This window comes from Trematomus bernacchii, unplaced genomic scaffold, assembly GCF_902827165.1.
Source record: "Trematomus bernacchii unplaced genomic scaffold, fTreBer1.1, whole genome shotgun sequence".
Lineage (NCBI taxonomy): Eukaryota > Metazoa > Chordata > Actinopteri > Perciformes > Nototheniidae > Trematomus > Trematomus bernacchii.
In genome coordinates this window covers 1-16,460 of record NW_022987614.1, presented here as the reverse complement: position 1 = coordinate 16,460, position 16,460 = coordinate 1, and the positions used below count along the sequence as shown (strand labels likewise).

General features: G+C 40.8%; 1 protein-coding gene, 2 long non-coding RNA genes and 1 pseudogene across 4 annotated transcripts; 2 read left to right on the top strand and 2 right to left on the bottom strand.

Annotated features, from left to right (window-relative positions):
- Positions 1-333: 333 nt before the first annotated feature.
- On the bottom strand, positions 334-6,241 carry LOC117483743 (macrophage mannose receptor 1-like). The gene is made up of 3 exons (XM_034132093.1): positions 5,763-6,241; positions 2,257-2,270; positions 334-986 (listed from the first exon to the last, which is right to left on the bottom strand). The coding sequence occupies exons 1-3, from the start codon at positions 6,239-6,241 to the stop codon at positions 427-429; spliced, it is 1,053 nt and encodes a 350-aa protein (XP_033987984.1). The 3' UTR covers positions 334-426.
- On the top strand, positions 1,103-2,029 carry LOC117483794. 2 transcript variants are annotated; one of them, XR_004556022.1, is made up of 5 exons: positions 1,110-1,137; positions 1,221-1,287; positions 1,471-1,530; positions 1,721-1,801; positions 1,889-2,029. It is a non-coding gene; the product is annotated as an uncharacterized LOC117483794 (long non-coding RNA). The 2 variants fall into 2 exon arrangements; XR_004556021.1 differs by lacking the exon at positions 1,221-1,287 and having other exon boundaries at positions 1,103-1,137.
- A 1,945-nt stretch (positions 6,242-8,186) lies between the features above and the next one.
- LOC117483795 lies at positions 8,187-9,123 on the top strand. The gene is made up of 4 exons (XR_004556023.1): positions 8,187-8,221; positions 8,565-8,624; positions 8,815-8,895; positions 8,983-9,123. It is a non-coding gene; the product is annotated as an uncharacterized LOC117483795 (long non-coding RNA).
- Positions 9,124-12,645: 3,522 nt separating this feature from the next.
- LOC117483793 lies at positions 12,646-13,282 on the bottom strand (annotated as a pseudogene).
- Between the last annotated feature and the right edge of the window lie 3,178 nt (positions 13,283-16,460).

The following is a 16,460-nucleotide window of genomic DNA, read 5'->3' as shown; positions in this document are numbered from 1 at the left end:
GAACAAAATAACACAAACAATAACCAAAGCAGGACTATACGGTCAACAGAAAAGAGCAAGTTCAGCCCGTTCGTCATCCACACACCAGGTGCCGTAAATACCTGACCACATCCATGTGATAATTGAATGATATACAACTGTGTGTGGTTAAAACAATAAGTATAATACCAGGAATAATAAGCAACAGCAAAAATGTAATAGTACATCAATATTATTTACTAAATGTATTTATGATATTTTTTAAAAGGTGTAGAAATAATTCCTTTGATTAACCCCTGGAGCGACCAGTGTGAATATGTAACATTCATGACAATAAAGGTTAGAAAAAAGGACTTCTGTTCACACACATATACAAGTGTACATCTGTGTCTTTATTGTTGTCAAAGGCATGTTAACAAAACAGGTGAACACGTAACATCTCAGTTGCTAAGGACAAGTTGTGCGAGATGCACAAACTGAGGGAAGAGTTGATGAACACTTCCTATCATTCCACCTCCCTGACCAGTTGTTGTGTACACAGTCTTCACCTCTATGGTTGTTTGGTTCCCCTTTATTCCAAAAGAAAAACTTGGCTACACACCCATCAGACCACATCCATCTTCCTTCTTTGTGGATGTCACTGAGTCCGATCCATGTTGGTCCCTGAGCAAGGTCAACGTTTTTGATCAGGAGTTTGACAAAATCCTCTTCCCCTCTACTGTGGATAGACACCAGGTTGCCTCCCTGGGACAGACAGTGGAACTCTGCATCAGCCCAGGTCATCTTTGTGGCGATGTACTTGTAGCAGCGGCCGTAGAAGGAGAACCAGAATGAGGGACAGCTGCCACGCTTAAGCTCCATTGGACGCTCATCTGAAGAAGACACAGCACCCAGAGCCAGGCCCAACAGGAAGAGGAAAACCAGCATGATGATGTCACCGTCTCTGTCTGTTAAAGTTGCACTGAACCGTTGATGGAGATTGTGAAGCTTCAAGTGACAGGCTGCTTCTTTATATATGTGTGGGAATGTGACGTCATTGTCACGTGACGTGATCACATGACCGGTGACCGATAAAATGTAAGTTATAAAAGTTTTGCCGGCAGTTTCAGAAAACCTTTATCTCTTGGCTGCTGGACGCTCACCGTTATCTCCCTCAAGGTAGGACTCGCGGTTTTAAGGTGGTTATATGGTCTTTTAAATTAACCTATGGAAGTGTCTTAGTTCAGTTTGGATTTTATTAGGGCGAGGGCAAGATACGTTTTCCCATCATGGAGGGAAACTCTTCAGACATTCAAAGCACGAGACCTGGTCTGTTACAAACAATGTGTTTTCAATATGGTGTTTTAGTAACAGTTTTAAGCAACTTGTATGTGTTTTGCACAGTGTAGAAGTGCTCATAACCAGCCAAGCAACCCGGGAAACTGGCAATGGACGTTTGTTAACTTTATTCTAGCTTTTATTATTTATAACATCTGTTTTTGTGTTTAATAGAGCTGAGTATGACCGTTTCCCCTCCTGGATTGAGCCAGGAGGATCTATTGCTCTGTAAAAGTAAGCCTGGTTTTTAACCTTCTTTTAATGTTATATTGAATTGGTGTTTGAGCTGGCAACTATTATGTTGCGTTTGTTTAAAAAAAAAAAAACTACTGTCCTCTAGTGCTTTTTTTGTTTTATTTTCTGTCAATTGTTTTCTTGTGTGCAGATTGTGGGCAATATAATTGACTAAGTGTTTGTGTTACAGGTTCCTCTCCTCTCCCTCTGTGGGGGAACCTTGTCTGCGTAGTGTCAGTGGAGGGACTGCACGGTGGGACACTTTAAAAGGGTGAGTAAACTAACTCTCACTGTAATCATTTTGTAGGAGTTGTGCTTTGAGTAGTGCATGCTTTTGTTCTGTTTTTGTCCCTGACAGTTTGCAGGCATTGTGACCTAGTGGACCAGACCTGCCCATCTGAAGAGGGTAAACCCACAATGTAATAGTGTAAAGTATGTTCACCCTCTAACCCGTTGACAGCTGCTGAACATTGACATTTTAACATGTATATTTGTGAAATAAAGCTGCATTCTATTTGGTCATTCATGCCTCTGTCATTGTCCTTGTGAAGGGAAGCCCCAACATCTGCAAAACAACTTTGGATTTAGATTGAGGGTCCACAGGTTCCTCCATCCCCTTAACAGGAGTTGGTGTTGTCAGCTATTTAAAGGTGACCCCAGCCACAGTTACCACATATGCATCAGAGAGGGTGTTTTCACTGTTGGCCTAATATAATATTGGTCAACTGAACTTGGCAACACTAAACACAACCACACCTTAACATAAGCAAAAACAGACTACCTGCTCACCTGGAGATGTCGCACTAAACCTTCTATACATTTTTTACAAGGAGTAAATTATATTAAAGGAGAGGTGTCATGGCCATTTCCACTGATCATAATTCCATTGTTGAGGTATACTAGAATAGATTTATACTGTGCATTTTTCCAAACTCACATTGGTTTCTCATACAGCATCTCTGTAAACTACTTGTATTCACTGAATTTCACTCTCTGCCTTTAACGGCTCGTTGTAGCTCCAAAAGCTCCAGCCCCCACCCTCCCTGTGAGCACAGTGTGCTCTGATTGGTCGGGACGTTGTGAATCGCGCTGAGCTCCGTGGAGGTGTTGTTTCCTTGTTTAGGATACATAGCCAAACACAGCCAAACTCATCCTGAGCACACACAAACTCACATCCGAAGTAAAAACAATAAGTGTGGCTTGATATTGAGTAAGAAAAAGGTTGATAAACGCTGTGAGAATGGGTCTGCAGAGAGAATTTTGCCGTGATCCCAACGGTCTGTTATCAGCCTGCAGCCAGGGAGGAGAAATCAGCTGAGCTGCCTGCTCCCTGCACACAGATGTGTGTGTGTGTGTGAGGAAGTCTGTGGATTGGTCAATTTGGACCAATCAGCGGGGGCTTAACGTAACGGCTCCATGGATTGGTTCGTTCCGGGTACGGGTTGACATCATGCCGTACCCGGAATAATCAAATGGACAATGACGTATCTCCAACGAGGCGTTTTGGGGAGGTATTTTCTGTGTTAGAGTTTTACTCGCTATAGGGTGTACTTTGAGGGATTTGACTCTGCACACCGTTTACATGCATAAAAACCTTCATAACACACAAGGGGACGGGTAATAACCGGAAAAGCATGACACCTCTCCTTTAAATCAAATGTTGGCAGTGCTAAACATTGCCAGACCAAAACAAATGTTCTTTACAATCTCCAGAAGATGTTGGTCGGGAGGCATAATGGTCTGTTTTTAAAACGCTTTATAGCCAGTGAATACCAAGATGCCCTTCACACTAAAGGTTTGTAAACATTTAATTGAGCCACCACATTACCACAAATAATTCCCACCTTGTGCAAAATGAAGATGACCATTAGGCAAAAAAGACCATGAGCTTGTGTGGATATATCGTATAAAACATTTATTCATTTCAGGGGAGACTTATTGCTGTGTCTCGTTTTACTTTTCATTCACAACTGATCGTCGCACTGACTTGCTCCTCTGCTGCCCTCCAGTGGCCACAAGGCACAACAGGTACTTTTACATTACAGCATGTAGCTCCAAACCACAAAAGTATTTCCTTCAGAAAATGCACTTCACTAAAGCTCTAAACATGGCACATGAACCTGTCACCGCAACACAAATATAAACTATATACAATAAAATCAGGAATATAGTAGCTACAATATGAATGCTCTACAGTGAGCAGAGATGTATTTTTATGTGTGGGCATAATGTACAGGGTAATAGTCAAATGACTGCCACAAGGCCTTTCTATGACACTGAATAGGAACAGATCACAGCTCTGATTTAGATCTTGCTGACCAACAATTGCTGAATAGGTTTAACAAAAAATAATCTTTAAAATTAGACTGTTTCTCAGAATAAAGAAAAATGATGTGCCTCATGTAAAAAAATTCTGCATTCCAGACTGACTCTTTTCACTTTTTTAATGTTACACCAGCAAACCCTTGTACCCAGATGCTAAATTACTACTAAGCTACATTTGAAACATTCAGCACTTTTCTATAACTTAGAGGCTGCACTGTCTGCTGTTCAGCAACAGTTAAGGAGACTGGCTTTAAAGGGGAGATGTGCTGTCAAAGTGTATGAATAATGCATTGTTTCCTTGTTAATAAGTGAACCATTATGTTGCATATATCTCAAACACAAAAAGGACTTTCATACACAGTAAGTGTGCATCTGTGTCTTGTGGCCGAAGGCACGTTAACAGGTGAACAGTGACCTGGTTCAATAAGATGTCATATCTCAGTTGCTAAACACAAGCTATGCCAGATGCTCAAACTGAGTGATAAGAATAATAATGGAAATCATTCCATTTGTGATCAAAACCATAGTTGGTGTGGACAGTCTTCATTTCCATCATTGTTGGGCTCTCCTGAACTCTAAGAGACAAAGATAATGAACCCTAAATTGTTCCTGATTGCATGGCGATCAGTGTGAGTGTGAATCTTGTTCTCCCTTAGCAGGTGCATGCACTATATGAATGTGTGTATTCTGCTGTTCAACTTGACTTATGTCAAAGTAATTTGAGGGGTCACGAGAGTGGAAAAGTGCTATATAAATGCTGCCAATTTAACATATACACTATTTCTATCTCCTTCCCTCCTTCCTTTCCATGATCTTTGAACTGAAGCTGATACTCTAGTTTTGGGTTATTTCGGGAGTTTAAACTTGTAATACTGTTGTCCAGGGTGTGGTCCGTTTGCATTAGTCAATACACAGAAGGATTGGGCACTTGTTTCACCCGTTTATTTTCCAGTACCTCTTCAATCAAATAACAAAGGAAAAACCCAAGAAGTTTGACTTTAAAAAAAAAAGAAAAAAGAACCATCATATATACAAGTGTATATACATATATATATATATATATATATGTATATACATATATACATATATATATATATATATGTATATACATATATACATATATATATATATATATACATATATACATACACACACATATATACATATATACATATATTTGGAATAATGTAGATTGTTTTTGTTTCCCAACAAACATTCATTTTATATGAATCGCATTGAAATCTGAGACGCAGGTGATGATAAACATGTCTGTAACCATTCACCATGCTGCCACTTTGAGTTTCACGCCATGTGAAAGATAAACATAGTGTCCCTGTCCATTAAACACCTGTTGTTCCCATAACCAGAACATTTGTGATGGTACTTTTCCCAATGAATCATGTCGCTAAAGAGGCCAAGACTAGGCTCATCACTTTGAAGCATTCCTAAATCAAATCTGTGCAAAAGTTAATGTTGATTGAACAAAATAACACAAACAATAACCAAAGCAGGACTATACGGTCAACAGAAAAGAGCAAGTTCAGCCCGTTCGTCATCCACACACCAGGTGCCGTAAATACCTGACCACATCCATGTGATAATTGAATGATATACAACTGTGTGTGGTTAAAACAAATAAGTATAATACCAGGAATAATAAGCAACAGCAAAAATGTAATAGTACATCAATATTATTTACTAAATGTATTTATGATATTTTTTAAAAGGTGTAGAAATAATTCCTTTGATTAACCCCTGGAGCGACCAGTGTGAATATGTAACATTCATGACAATAAAGGTTAGAAAAAAGGACTTCTGTTCACACACATATACAAGTGTACATCTGTGTCTTTATTGTTGTCAAAGGCATGTTAACAAAACAGGTGAACACGTAACATCTCAGTTGCTAAGGACAAGTTGTGCGAGATGCACAAACTGAGGGAAAAGTTGATGAACACTTCCTATCATTCCACCTCCCTGACCAGTTGTTGTGTACACAGTCTTCACCTCTATGGTTGTTTGGTTCCCCTTTATTCCAAAAGAAAAACTTGGCTACACACCCATCAGACCACATCCATCTTCCTTCTTTGTGGATGTCACTGAGTCCGATCCATGTTGGTCCCTGAGCAAGTTCAACGTTTTTGATCAGGAGTTTGACAACATCCTCTTCCCCTCCACTGTGGATAGACACCAGGTTGCCTCCCTGGGACAGACAGTGGAACTCTGCATCAGCCCAGGTCATCTTTGTGGCGATGTACTTGTAGCAGCGGCCGTAGAAGGAGAACCAGAATGAGGGACAGCTGCCACGCACAAGCTCCATTGGACGCTCATCTGAAGAAGACACAGCACCCAGAGCCAGGCCCAACAGGAAAAGGAAAACCAGCATGATGATGTCACCGTCTCTGCAGTGGCGGCCGGTGGTCTTTTTTTTTGGTGGGGCTCTTGACGTACCGTAAGTGACCTACCCGGGGGGTCCGGGGGATTTCCCCCCGTAAATTTTTTTCGAGAAATGACCCCTTAAATGATGACTTCTGGTGATGTTAGAGGGGGGGGGGGAAAGGAGAAATCGAGGCTTAAAAATATGAGAAGACTGATCAATACCTCCATAATCTTCAGTGTGGAAAATATTATTTATCAACCTGAACATCTACTACTTTACCAGGAATTTGTGTTCTCAGAACTGGTCTGTTTTTTTCTTTCTTAAAACTGTTCATGTTTTATGAACCAACACCTTCACCAAGTAGCTTTACAGTGAACTGCATGTGAGATATAAAATTAATAGCATCTTTTCAGTAGCATTAATTATAAATATTTAAGTGGTTCAATACAAGTCACTACAGCATTTCAAACTGAACTGTGAATAAATGCAATTTAAAAAAAATAACCACAGCACAAAATGTCATAAATTGTGTTTTTTCTTTGTTTCTCTGAGGATTATTTACAAACAGGCTTATTTACATATAGCAATAACTCAGAAATGAAAAGCTACATCGTCTAACACGAACAACCAGTTAGCATAATGATAATATATGTGTTATGTACAATGTAACTGGCAAGGCTAGAGCAAGAAAGAACATAAAGTTTGCAAAAGGTTTAAATAACTTCAAGTATCTGTCTTCAGATTACGTGGAGGTTTTAGTCCGATGGGAAGCAGATTTAAGCGACACCGAAGATAAACCAAAAATGTGGTGGAGCTGCAAACCGTGTAGTGTTGCTGGGACAGAACAGGAGCTATAACCGTTGGAAAATACATCACAGACAATGCAACAAACGTGGAGACAGAACAATCACTTCTGTGATAAATGCCCACTTATTAATAAACTTCTAACAACCATGGGAAACCTCCTCTCTACATATAAAGTGATATCCAAGCATGGGAAACAAAAGACAAGCATTTACCTGTTTGCATCCAGCTAGCCAAGCCTTTCTTGTGTACCAGCTACTTGTGAAGCCTCGTGTATAAATGTTGTCTTTTTCACGAGATTGCTGCGATATATTCAAATCGGGTTGGTCCGGTGCAAGGTCTTTAAGCAACAATTTATCTGCCAAACTTCTCCTTTCGAAAGGATTGGAGATTAGCTCTTGAACAGAATTAGGCCGGGACCGAGGTCCGGAGACTCCACCTGCACACGAAGCCATCCTCATCAACTACTGCGTCAACCGGATACGAGTCACTGTCCAAACTACTCACAGACTGCACTGGGCGCTGACATTGGCGCCCGGTGACCGTCATCTTTGACGACGCTGATTGGCTGAAATTATATTTTCGCGGCATAGTTTACACGTTACAGATAGCAACAGTCAGCTGCTGGTGGCTGCTGCTGCACTGGTTGAAGGCTCCTCTCTTAGCGCCCAGACGAGAGAAGGTGCATGGGCAAGGCCAGGCAGGAAACATGTGACTTATCAGTAACTTTAGACATCGTAACACAATTTTAAACGAGATTTTATTGTAGATTATACATTTTACTGATACCAATTATATAATATTGACCTTGTTCATTAAAAATAAAAATAAAAACATATATATTTTTTTAAACATATTTTTTTTTTTTAATTTTAATTTTAATTATTATTATTTTTTTTTTTTTTCAATATGGGAAGAGGTGGGGCGGCGCCCCTAGCGCCCCTCTGGACCGGCCGCCACTGTGTCTCTGTCTGTTAAAGTTGCACTGAACCGTTGATGGAGATTGTGAAGCTTCAAGTGACAGGCTGCTTCTTTATATATGTGTGGGAATGTGACGTCATTGTCACGTGACGTGATCACATGACCGGTGACCGATAAAATGTAAGTTATAAAAGTTTTGCCGGCAGTTTCAGAAAACCTTTATCTCTTGGCTGCTGGACGCTCACCGTTATCTCCCTCAAGGTAGGACTCGCGGTTTTAAGGTGGTTATATGGTCTTTTAAATTAACCTATGGAAGTGTCTCAGTTCAGTTTGGATTTTATTAGGGCGAGGGCAAGATACGTTTTCCCATCATGGAGGGAAACTCTTCAGACATTCAAAGCACGAGACCTGGTCTGTTACAAACAATGTGTTTTCAATATGGTGTTTTAGTAACAGTTTTAATCGTTTTTAAGCAACTTGTACGTGTTTTGCACAGTGTAGAAGTGCTCATAACCAGCCAAGCAACCCGGGAAACTGGCAATGGACGTTTGTTAACTTTATTCTAGCTTTTATTATTTATAACATCTGTTTTTGTGTTTAATAGAGCTGAGTATGACCGTTTCCCCTCCTGGATTGAGCCAGGAGGATCTATTGCTCTGTAAAAGTAAGCCTGGTTTTTAACCTTCTTTTAATGTTATATTGAATTGGTGTTTGAGCTGGCAACTATTATGTTGCGTTTGTTTAAAAAAAAAAAAACTACTGTCCTCTAGTGCTTTTTTTGTTTTATTTTCTGTCAATTGTTTTCTTGTGTGCAGATTGTGGGCAATATAATTGACTAAGTGTTTGTGTTACAGGTTCCTCTCCTCTCCCTCTGTGGGGGAACCTTGTCTGCATAGTGTCAGTGGAGGGACTGCACGGTGGGACACTTTAAAAGGGTGAGTAAACTAACTCTCACTGTAATCATTTTGTAGGAGTTGTGCTTTGAGTAGTGCGTGCTTTTGTTCTGTTTTTGTCCCTGACAGTTTGCAGGCATTGTGACCTAGTGGACCAGACCTGCCCATCTGAAGAGGGTAAACCCACAATGTAATAGTGTAAAGTATGTTCACCCTCTAACCCGTTGACAGCTGCTGAACATTGACATTTTAACATGTATATTTGTGAAATAAAGCTGCATTCTATTTGGTCATTCATGCCTCTGTCATTGTCCTTGTGAAGGGAAGCCCCAACATCTGCAAAACAACTTTGGATTTAGATTGAGGGTCCACAGGTTCCTCCATCCCCTTAACAGGAGTTGGTGTTGTCAGCTATTTAAAGGTGACCCCAGCCACAGTTACCACATATGCATCAGAGAGGGTGTTTTCACTGTTGGCCTAATATAATATTGGTCAACTGAACTTGGCAACACTAAACACAACCACACCTTAACATAAGCAAAAACAGACTACCTGCTCACCTGGAGATGTCGCACTAAACCTTCTATACATTTTTTACAAGGAGTCAATTATATTAAAGGAGAGGTGTCATGGCCATTTCCACTGATCATAATTCCATTGTTGAGGTATACTAGAATAGATTTATACTGTGCATTTTTCCAAACTCACATTGGTTTCTCATACAGCATCTCTGTAAACTACTTGTATTCACTGAATTTCACTCTCTGCCTTTAACGGCTCGTTGTAGCTCCAAAAGCTCCAGCCCCCACCCTCCCTGTGAGCACAGTGTGCTCTGATTGGTCGGGACGTTGTGAATCGCGCTGAGCTCCGTGGAGGTGTTGTTTCCTTGTTTAGGATACACAGCCAAACTCATCCTGAGCACACACAAACTCACATCCGAAGTAAAAACAATAAGTGTGGCTTGATATTGAGTAAGAAAAAGGTTGATAAACGCTGTGAGAATGGGTCTGCAGAGAGAATTTTGCCGTGATCCCAACGGTCTGTTATCAGCCTGCAGCCAGGGAGGAGAAATCAGCTGAGCTGCCTGCTCCCTGCACACAGATGTGTGTGTGTGTGTGAGGAAGTCCGTGGATTGGTCAATTTGGACCAATCAGCGGGGGCTTAACGTAACGGCTCCACGGATTGGTCCATTTCGTTCCGGGTACGGGTTGACATCATGCCGTACCCGGAAGAATCAAATGGACAATGACGTATCTCCAACGAGGCGTTTTGGGGAGGTATTTTCTGTGTTAGAGTTTTACTCGCTATAGGGTGTACTTTGAGGGATTTGACTCTGCACACCGTTTACATGCATAAAAACCTTCATAACACACAAGGGGACGGGTAATAACCGGAAAAGCATGACCCCTCTCCTTTAAATCAAATGTTGGCAGTGCTAAACATTGCCAGACCAAAACAAATGTTCTTTACAATCTCCAGAAGATGTTGGTCGGGAGGGATAATGGTCTGTTTTTAAAACGCTTTATAGCCAGTGAATACCAAGATGCCCATCACACTAAAGGTTTGTAAACATTTAATTGAGCCACCACATTGCCACAAATAATTCCCACCTTGTGCAAAATGAAGATGAACATTAGGCAAAAAAGACCATGAGCTTGTGTGGATATATCGTATAAAACATTTATTCATTTCAGGGGAGACTTATTGCTGTGTCTCGTTTTACTTTTCATTCACAACTGATCGTCACACTGACTTGCTCCTCTGCTGCCCTCCAGTGGCCACAAGGCACAACAGGTACTTTTACATTACAGCATGTAGCTCCAAACCACAAAAGTATTTCCTTCAGAAAATGCACTTCACTAAAGCTCTAAACATGGCACATGAACCTGTCACCGCAACACAAATATAAACTATATACAATCAAATCAGGAATATAGTAGCTACAATATGAATGCTCTACAGTGAGCAGAGATGTATTTTTATGTGTGGGCATAATGTACAGGGTAATAGTCAAATGACTGCCACAAGGCCTTTCTATGACACTGAATAGGAACAGATCACAGCTCTGATTTAGTAGATCTTGCTGACCAACAATTGCTGAATAGGTTTAACAAAAAATAATCTTTAAAATTAGACTGTTTCTCAGAATAAAGAAAAATGATGTGCCTCATGTAAAAAAATTCTGCATTCCAGACTGACTCTTTTCACTTTTTTAATGTTACACCAGCAAACCCTTGTACCCAGATGCTAAATTACTACTAAGCTACATTTGAAACATTCAGCACTTTTCTATAACTTTGAGGCTGCACTGTCTGCTGTTCAGCAACAGTTAAGGAGACTGGCTTTAAAGGGGAGATGTGCTGTCAACGTGTATGAATAATGCATTGTTTCCTTGTTAATAAGTGAACCATTATGTTGCATATATCTCAAACACAAAAAGGACTTTCATACACAGTAAGTGTACATCTGTGTCTTGTGGCCGAAGGCACGTTAACAGGTGAACAGTGACCTGGTTCAATAAGATGTCATATCTCAGTTGCTAAACACAAGCTATGCCAGATGCACAAACTGAGTGATAAGAATAATAATGGAAATCATTCTATTTGTGATCAAAGCCGTAGTTGGTGTGGACAGTCTTCATTTCCATCATTGTTGGGCTCTCCTGAACTCTAAGAGACAAAGATAATGAACCCTAAATTGCTCCTGATTGCATGGCGATCAGTGTGAGTGTGAATCTTGTTCTCCCTTAGCAGGTGCATGCACTATATGAATGTGTGTATTCTGCTGTTCAACTTGACTTATGTCAAAGTAATTTGAGGGGTCACAAGAGTGGAAAAGTGCAATATAAATGCTGCCAATTTACCATATACACTATTTCTATCTCCTTCCCTCCTTCCTTTCCATGATCTTTGAACTGAAGCTGATACTCTAGTTTTGGGTTATTTCCGGAGTTTAAACTTGTAATACTGTTGTCCAGGGTGTGGTCCGTTTGCATTAGTCAACAATACACAGAAGGATTGGGCACTCGTTTCACCCGGTTATTTTCCAGTACCTCTTCAATCAAATAACAAAAGGAAAAACCCAAGAAGTTTGACTTTAAAAAAAAAAGAAAAAAGAACCATCATATATACAAGTGTATATACATATACACATACATATATATATATTTGGAATAATGTAGATTGTTTTTGTTTCCCAACAAACATTCATTTTATATGAATCGCATTGAAATCTGAGACGCAGGTGATGATAAACATGTCTGTAACCATTCACCATGCTGCCACTTTGAGTTTCACGCCATGTGAAAGATAAACATAGTGTCCCTGTCCATTAAACACCTGTTGTTCCCATAACCAGAACATTTGTGATGGTACTTTTCCCAATGAATCATGTCGCTAAAGAGGCCAAGACTAGGCTCATCACTTTGAATCAAATCTGTGCAAAAGTTAATGTTGATTGAACAAAATAACACAAACAATAACCAAAGCAGGACTATACGGTCAACAGAAAAGAGCAAGTTCAGCCCGTTCGTCATCCACACACCAGGTGCCGTAAATACCTGACCACATCCATGTGATAATTGAATGATATACAACTGTGTGTGGTTAAAACAAATAAGTATAATACCAGGAATAATAAGCAACAGCAAAAATGTAATAGTACATCAATATTATTTACTAAATGTATTTATGATATTTTTTAAAAGGTGTAGAAATAATTCCTTTGATTAACCCCTGGAGCGACCAGTGTGAATATGTAACATTCATGACAATAAAGGTTAGAAAAAAGGACTTCTGTTCACACACATATACAAGTGTACATCTGTGTCTTTATTGTTGTCAAAGGCATGTTAACAAAACAGGTGAACACGTAACATCTCAGTTGCTAAGGACAAGTTGTGCGAGATGCACAAACTGAGGGAAAAGTTGATGAACACTTCCTATCATTCCACCTCCCTGACCAGTTGTTGTGTACACAGTCTTCACCTCTATGGTTGTTTGGTTCCCCTTTATTCCAAAAGAAAAACTTGGCTACACACCCATCAGACCACATCCATCTTCCTTCTTTGTGGATGTCACTGAGTCCGATCCATGTTGGTCCCTGAGCAAGGTCAACGTTTTTGATCAGGAGTTTGACAAAATCCTCTTCCCCTCCACTGTGGATAGACACCAGTTGCCTCCCTGGGACAGACAGTGGAACTCTGCATCAGCCCAGGTCATCTTTGTGGCGATGTACTTGTAGCAGCGGCCGTAGAAGGAGAACCAGAATGAGGGACAGCTGCCACGCTTAAGCTCCATTGGACGCTCATCTGAAGAAGACACAGCACCCAGAGCCAGGCCCAACAGGAAGAGGAAAACCAGCATGATGATGTCACCGTCTCTGTCTGTTAAAGTTGCACTGAACCGTTGATGGAGATTGTGAAGCTTCAAGTGACAGGCTGCTTCTTTATATATGTGTGGGAATGTGACGTCATTGTCACGTGACGTGATCACATGACCGGTGACCGATCAAATGTAAGTTATAAAAGTTTTGCCGGCAGTTTCAGAAAACCTTTATCTCTTGGCTGCTGGACGCTCACCGTTATCTCCCTCAAGGTAGGACTCGCGGTTTTAAGGTGGTTATATGGTCTTTTAAATTAACCTATGGAAGTGTCTCAGTTCAGTTTGGATTTTATTAGGGCGAGGGCAAGATACGTTTTCCCATCATGGAGGGAAACTCTTCAGACATTCAAAGCACGAGACCTGGGGCCTCATTTATAAAGGGATATACGCTCAAAAAATGGCGTACGCCAGTTTCTACGCAATGTTTGCGATTTATAAAATACTAACTTGACGGGAAAATGTGCTGTCCTCCACGCAAACTCTAACCCATGCGTACGCACTAAGCGCACAAACGGGAGAGACGAGAAACTGCGACACCGTTGGCAGAAGGAAGAATGGAGAGAAATATGTGGAAATAATACCATAAATAAAATGTTACCTCATTTATCAAATATGAAGAATTCATTTTCAAACATTGATTAAAGCCAATCTTTAAATGATTAAACAAACGCCTGTTTGAGACTCCTCAGTGCACACAAAAACATAACTTGGAGAAATAAATAAATACGGATATGCTATTTAAAACCACCTCGAATATGTTGTGTTAATGTTATGAAATGTTTTCTCATAAATGATGCGGTAAGCAGGAGGACAGAATTACGTCTAAACTGACGCCGTTTTGCATTTCTATAGGTTGTAGATACGAGTATGGTTTTATATACTATCACGTTTAATCATGTTTTATGCCGTTTGCCAAGACTTGATAAGCCGCTCGTAAAACACAGGAGGTATGGAAACTAAGAACACCATATGTGGTAAATTGTACAGCTAATATAACACAACACATTAGTTGTATTTCCTTTAACTGGTGGATTATGGATATATAGTTGCTGATCGACAGCTGGAACACGAAACCACCAAATACAACAAAATAATTCAGATCCAGTCGTCATGACTCCACTCCGGAGGGATTCCCGATCATTTCTTACAGTTTCTCATCAAGGGGGTGTCTCCTGTCCCCGGGACAAACACACTGCCTGAGGAAGGTTATGTGTATTTTTTTTGTCATTAACTTTTTTTCGGACCACTTATTTATTTATTTTGGTGACGATCCGACCTCCATGCTGCTACTCTGGTTCAAACTGCATCCACCAAACAATATGATTTATCTCCACCTCCCCACAATAACCAAAATCTGACACGGTGTGAGATGTCTTTTTTTAGCTGTTCTATCGTAATTTCCTGCGATCTTCTTCATGCAGTCAGTCAAAATGAATGAATGAATGGGCGTTTCTTTGACTATGTATAGGCAAATATGGGCGTTACGAGTCGATTGTGATTTATCAAGGGAAACAGGCGTAGGGAGTGCCGTACGCACTTCCCTCGCCGGTACGCAATGTTTTGTGAATCGGAAAATGGCGGAAAATTTCTGTACCTATTTTTGTGCTTTGTACTACGTAAGCAACCTTCCTACGTCAATCCTACGCAAGGCGTTATAAATGAGGCCCCTGGTCTGTTACAAACAATGTGTTTTCAATATGGTGTTTTAGTAACAGTTTTAATCGTTTTTAAGCAACTTGTATGTGTTTTGCACAGTGTAGAAGTGCTCATAACCAGCCAAGCAACCCGGGAAACTGGCAATGGACGTTTGTTAACTTTATTCTAGCTTTTATTATTTATAACATCTGTTTTTGTGTTTAATAGAGCTGAGTATGACCGTTTCCCCCTCCTGGATTGAGCCAGGAGGATCTATTGCTCTGTAAAGTAAGCCTGGTTTTTAACCTCCTTTTAATGTTATATTGAATTGGTGTTTGAGCTGGCAACTATTATGTTGCGTTTTTTAAAAAAAAAAAAACTACTGTCCTCTAGTGCTTTTTTGTTTTATTTTCTGTCAATTGTTTTCTTGTGTGCAGATTGTGGGCAATATAATTGACTAAGTGTTTGTCTTACAGGTTCCTCTCCTCTCCCTCTGTGGGGGAACCTTGTCTGCGTAGTGTCAGTGGAGGGACTGCACGGTGGGACACTTTAAAAGGGTGAGTAAACTAACTCTCACTTGCGGCTTTCACACCGGCGCTTTTCACTTTCTAGCTCCTCGCGAGAGCTTTTCTGGTTCAGCTCCCGTTTCCCTTTTCAGCTCCCGCTCTGTTCACACCCGCCCAGAGCTGCCGCTGCTGCGTCATGACGTCACAGTTTACGTCGCTGATTTTCTTCCACAACAACAACGGGCCGGGGACTGCATCGGGTCGATGATCGTGTTGCTTTTAATCATACGAAGCCAGATTAAATTAAATAACGACTTCTCCAACCTTATACTTTTCTCCAGAGTGCCGTGGTTCATTGTTTATTAATGTGTTTTCAGCGGCATTTACCAACCGCTGCAGTGCTGGCTGCTCTTCAACGGGAGTTTATTCTCCCGTTAGCTCCGGGTTAGCTCACACGGCTCTAAAGTATTCACTGTCTGACTGTCACACAAGCAGCTGATACATATCCCCAGTTCCCCTTAAGTGAATGTGTGTCAGTCTGAATTGACGCTGTTTGGCATCACAACGCTGTTATGAAAGTTTCTCTGGTATAACATTGGGTGATGTAGCATAGCAACCGAAGCTAAACTGACTACTTGCTAAGCCGTTTTCTCCAGGCACATTTTACCGGCGTATTTTTCATTATGATTCTACTTGTGATAGTCGGACATGACAACCTGTGCAGCCCATGTATTAATTCCATCCGATAGCTGCTATAATAACAAACAAAACGTCTGCCTGCTCTCCACAATGATCAATAACAGCGAACGGATGGTCAAAGTAAGGTTTCCTGCACGCCTCGACGTAAGCGACGCCGCGTCATAGCTCCAAAGCTCTTGCCTCTGGACCGACAACTTTTTGGAGCTGGAAGTGAACCGCATTCTGGAGCTATGACGCGCCGCCGCTGCGGTGTGAACAGGAAAAACCGGCGCTTTTCAGGCTCTAGCTCCCAGCAGGAGCTGGAAAAGCGCCGGTGTGAAAGGGCTGACTGTAATCATTTTGTAGGAGTTGTGCTTTGAGTAGTGCATGCTTTTGTTCTGTTTTT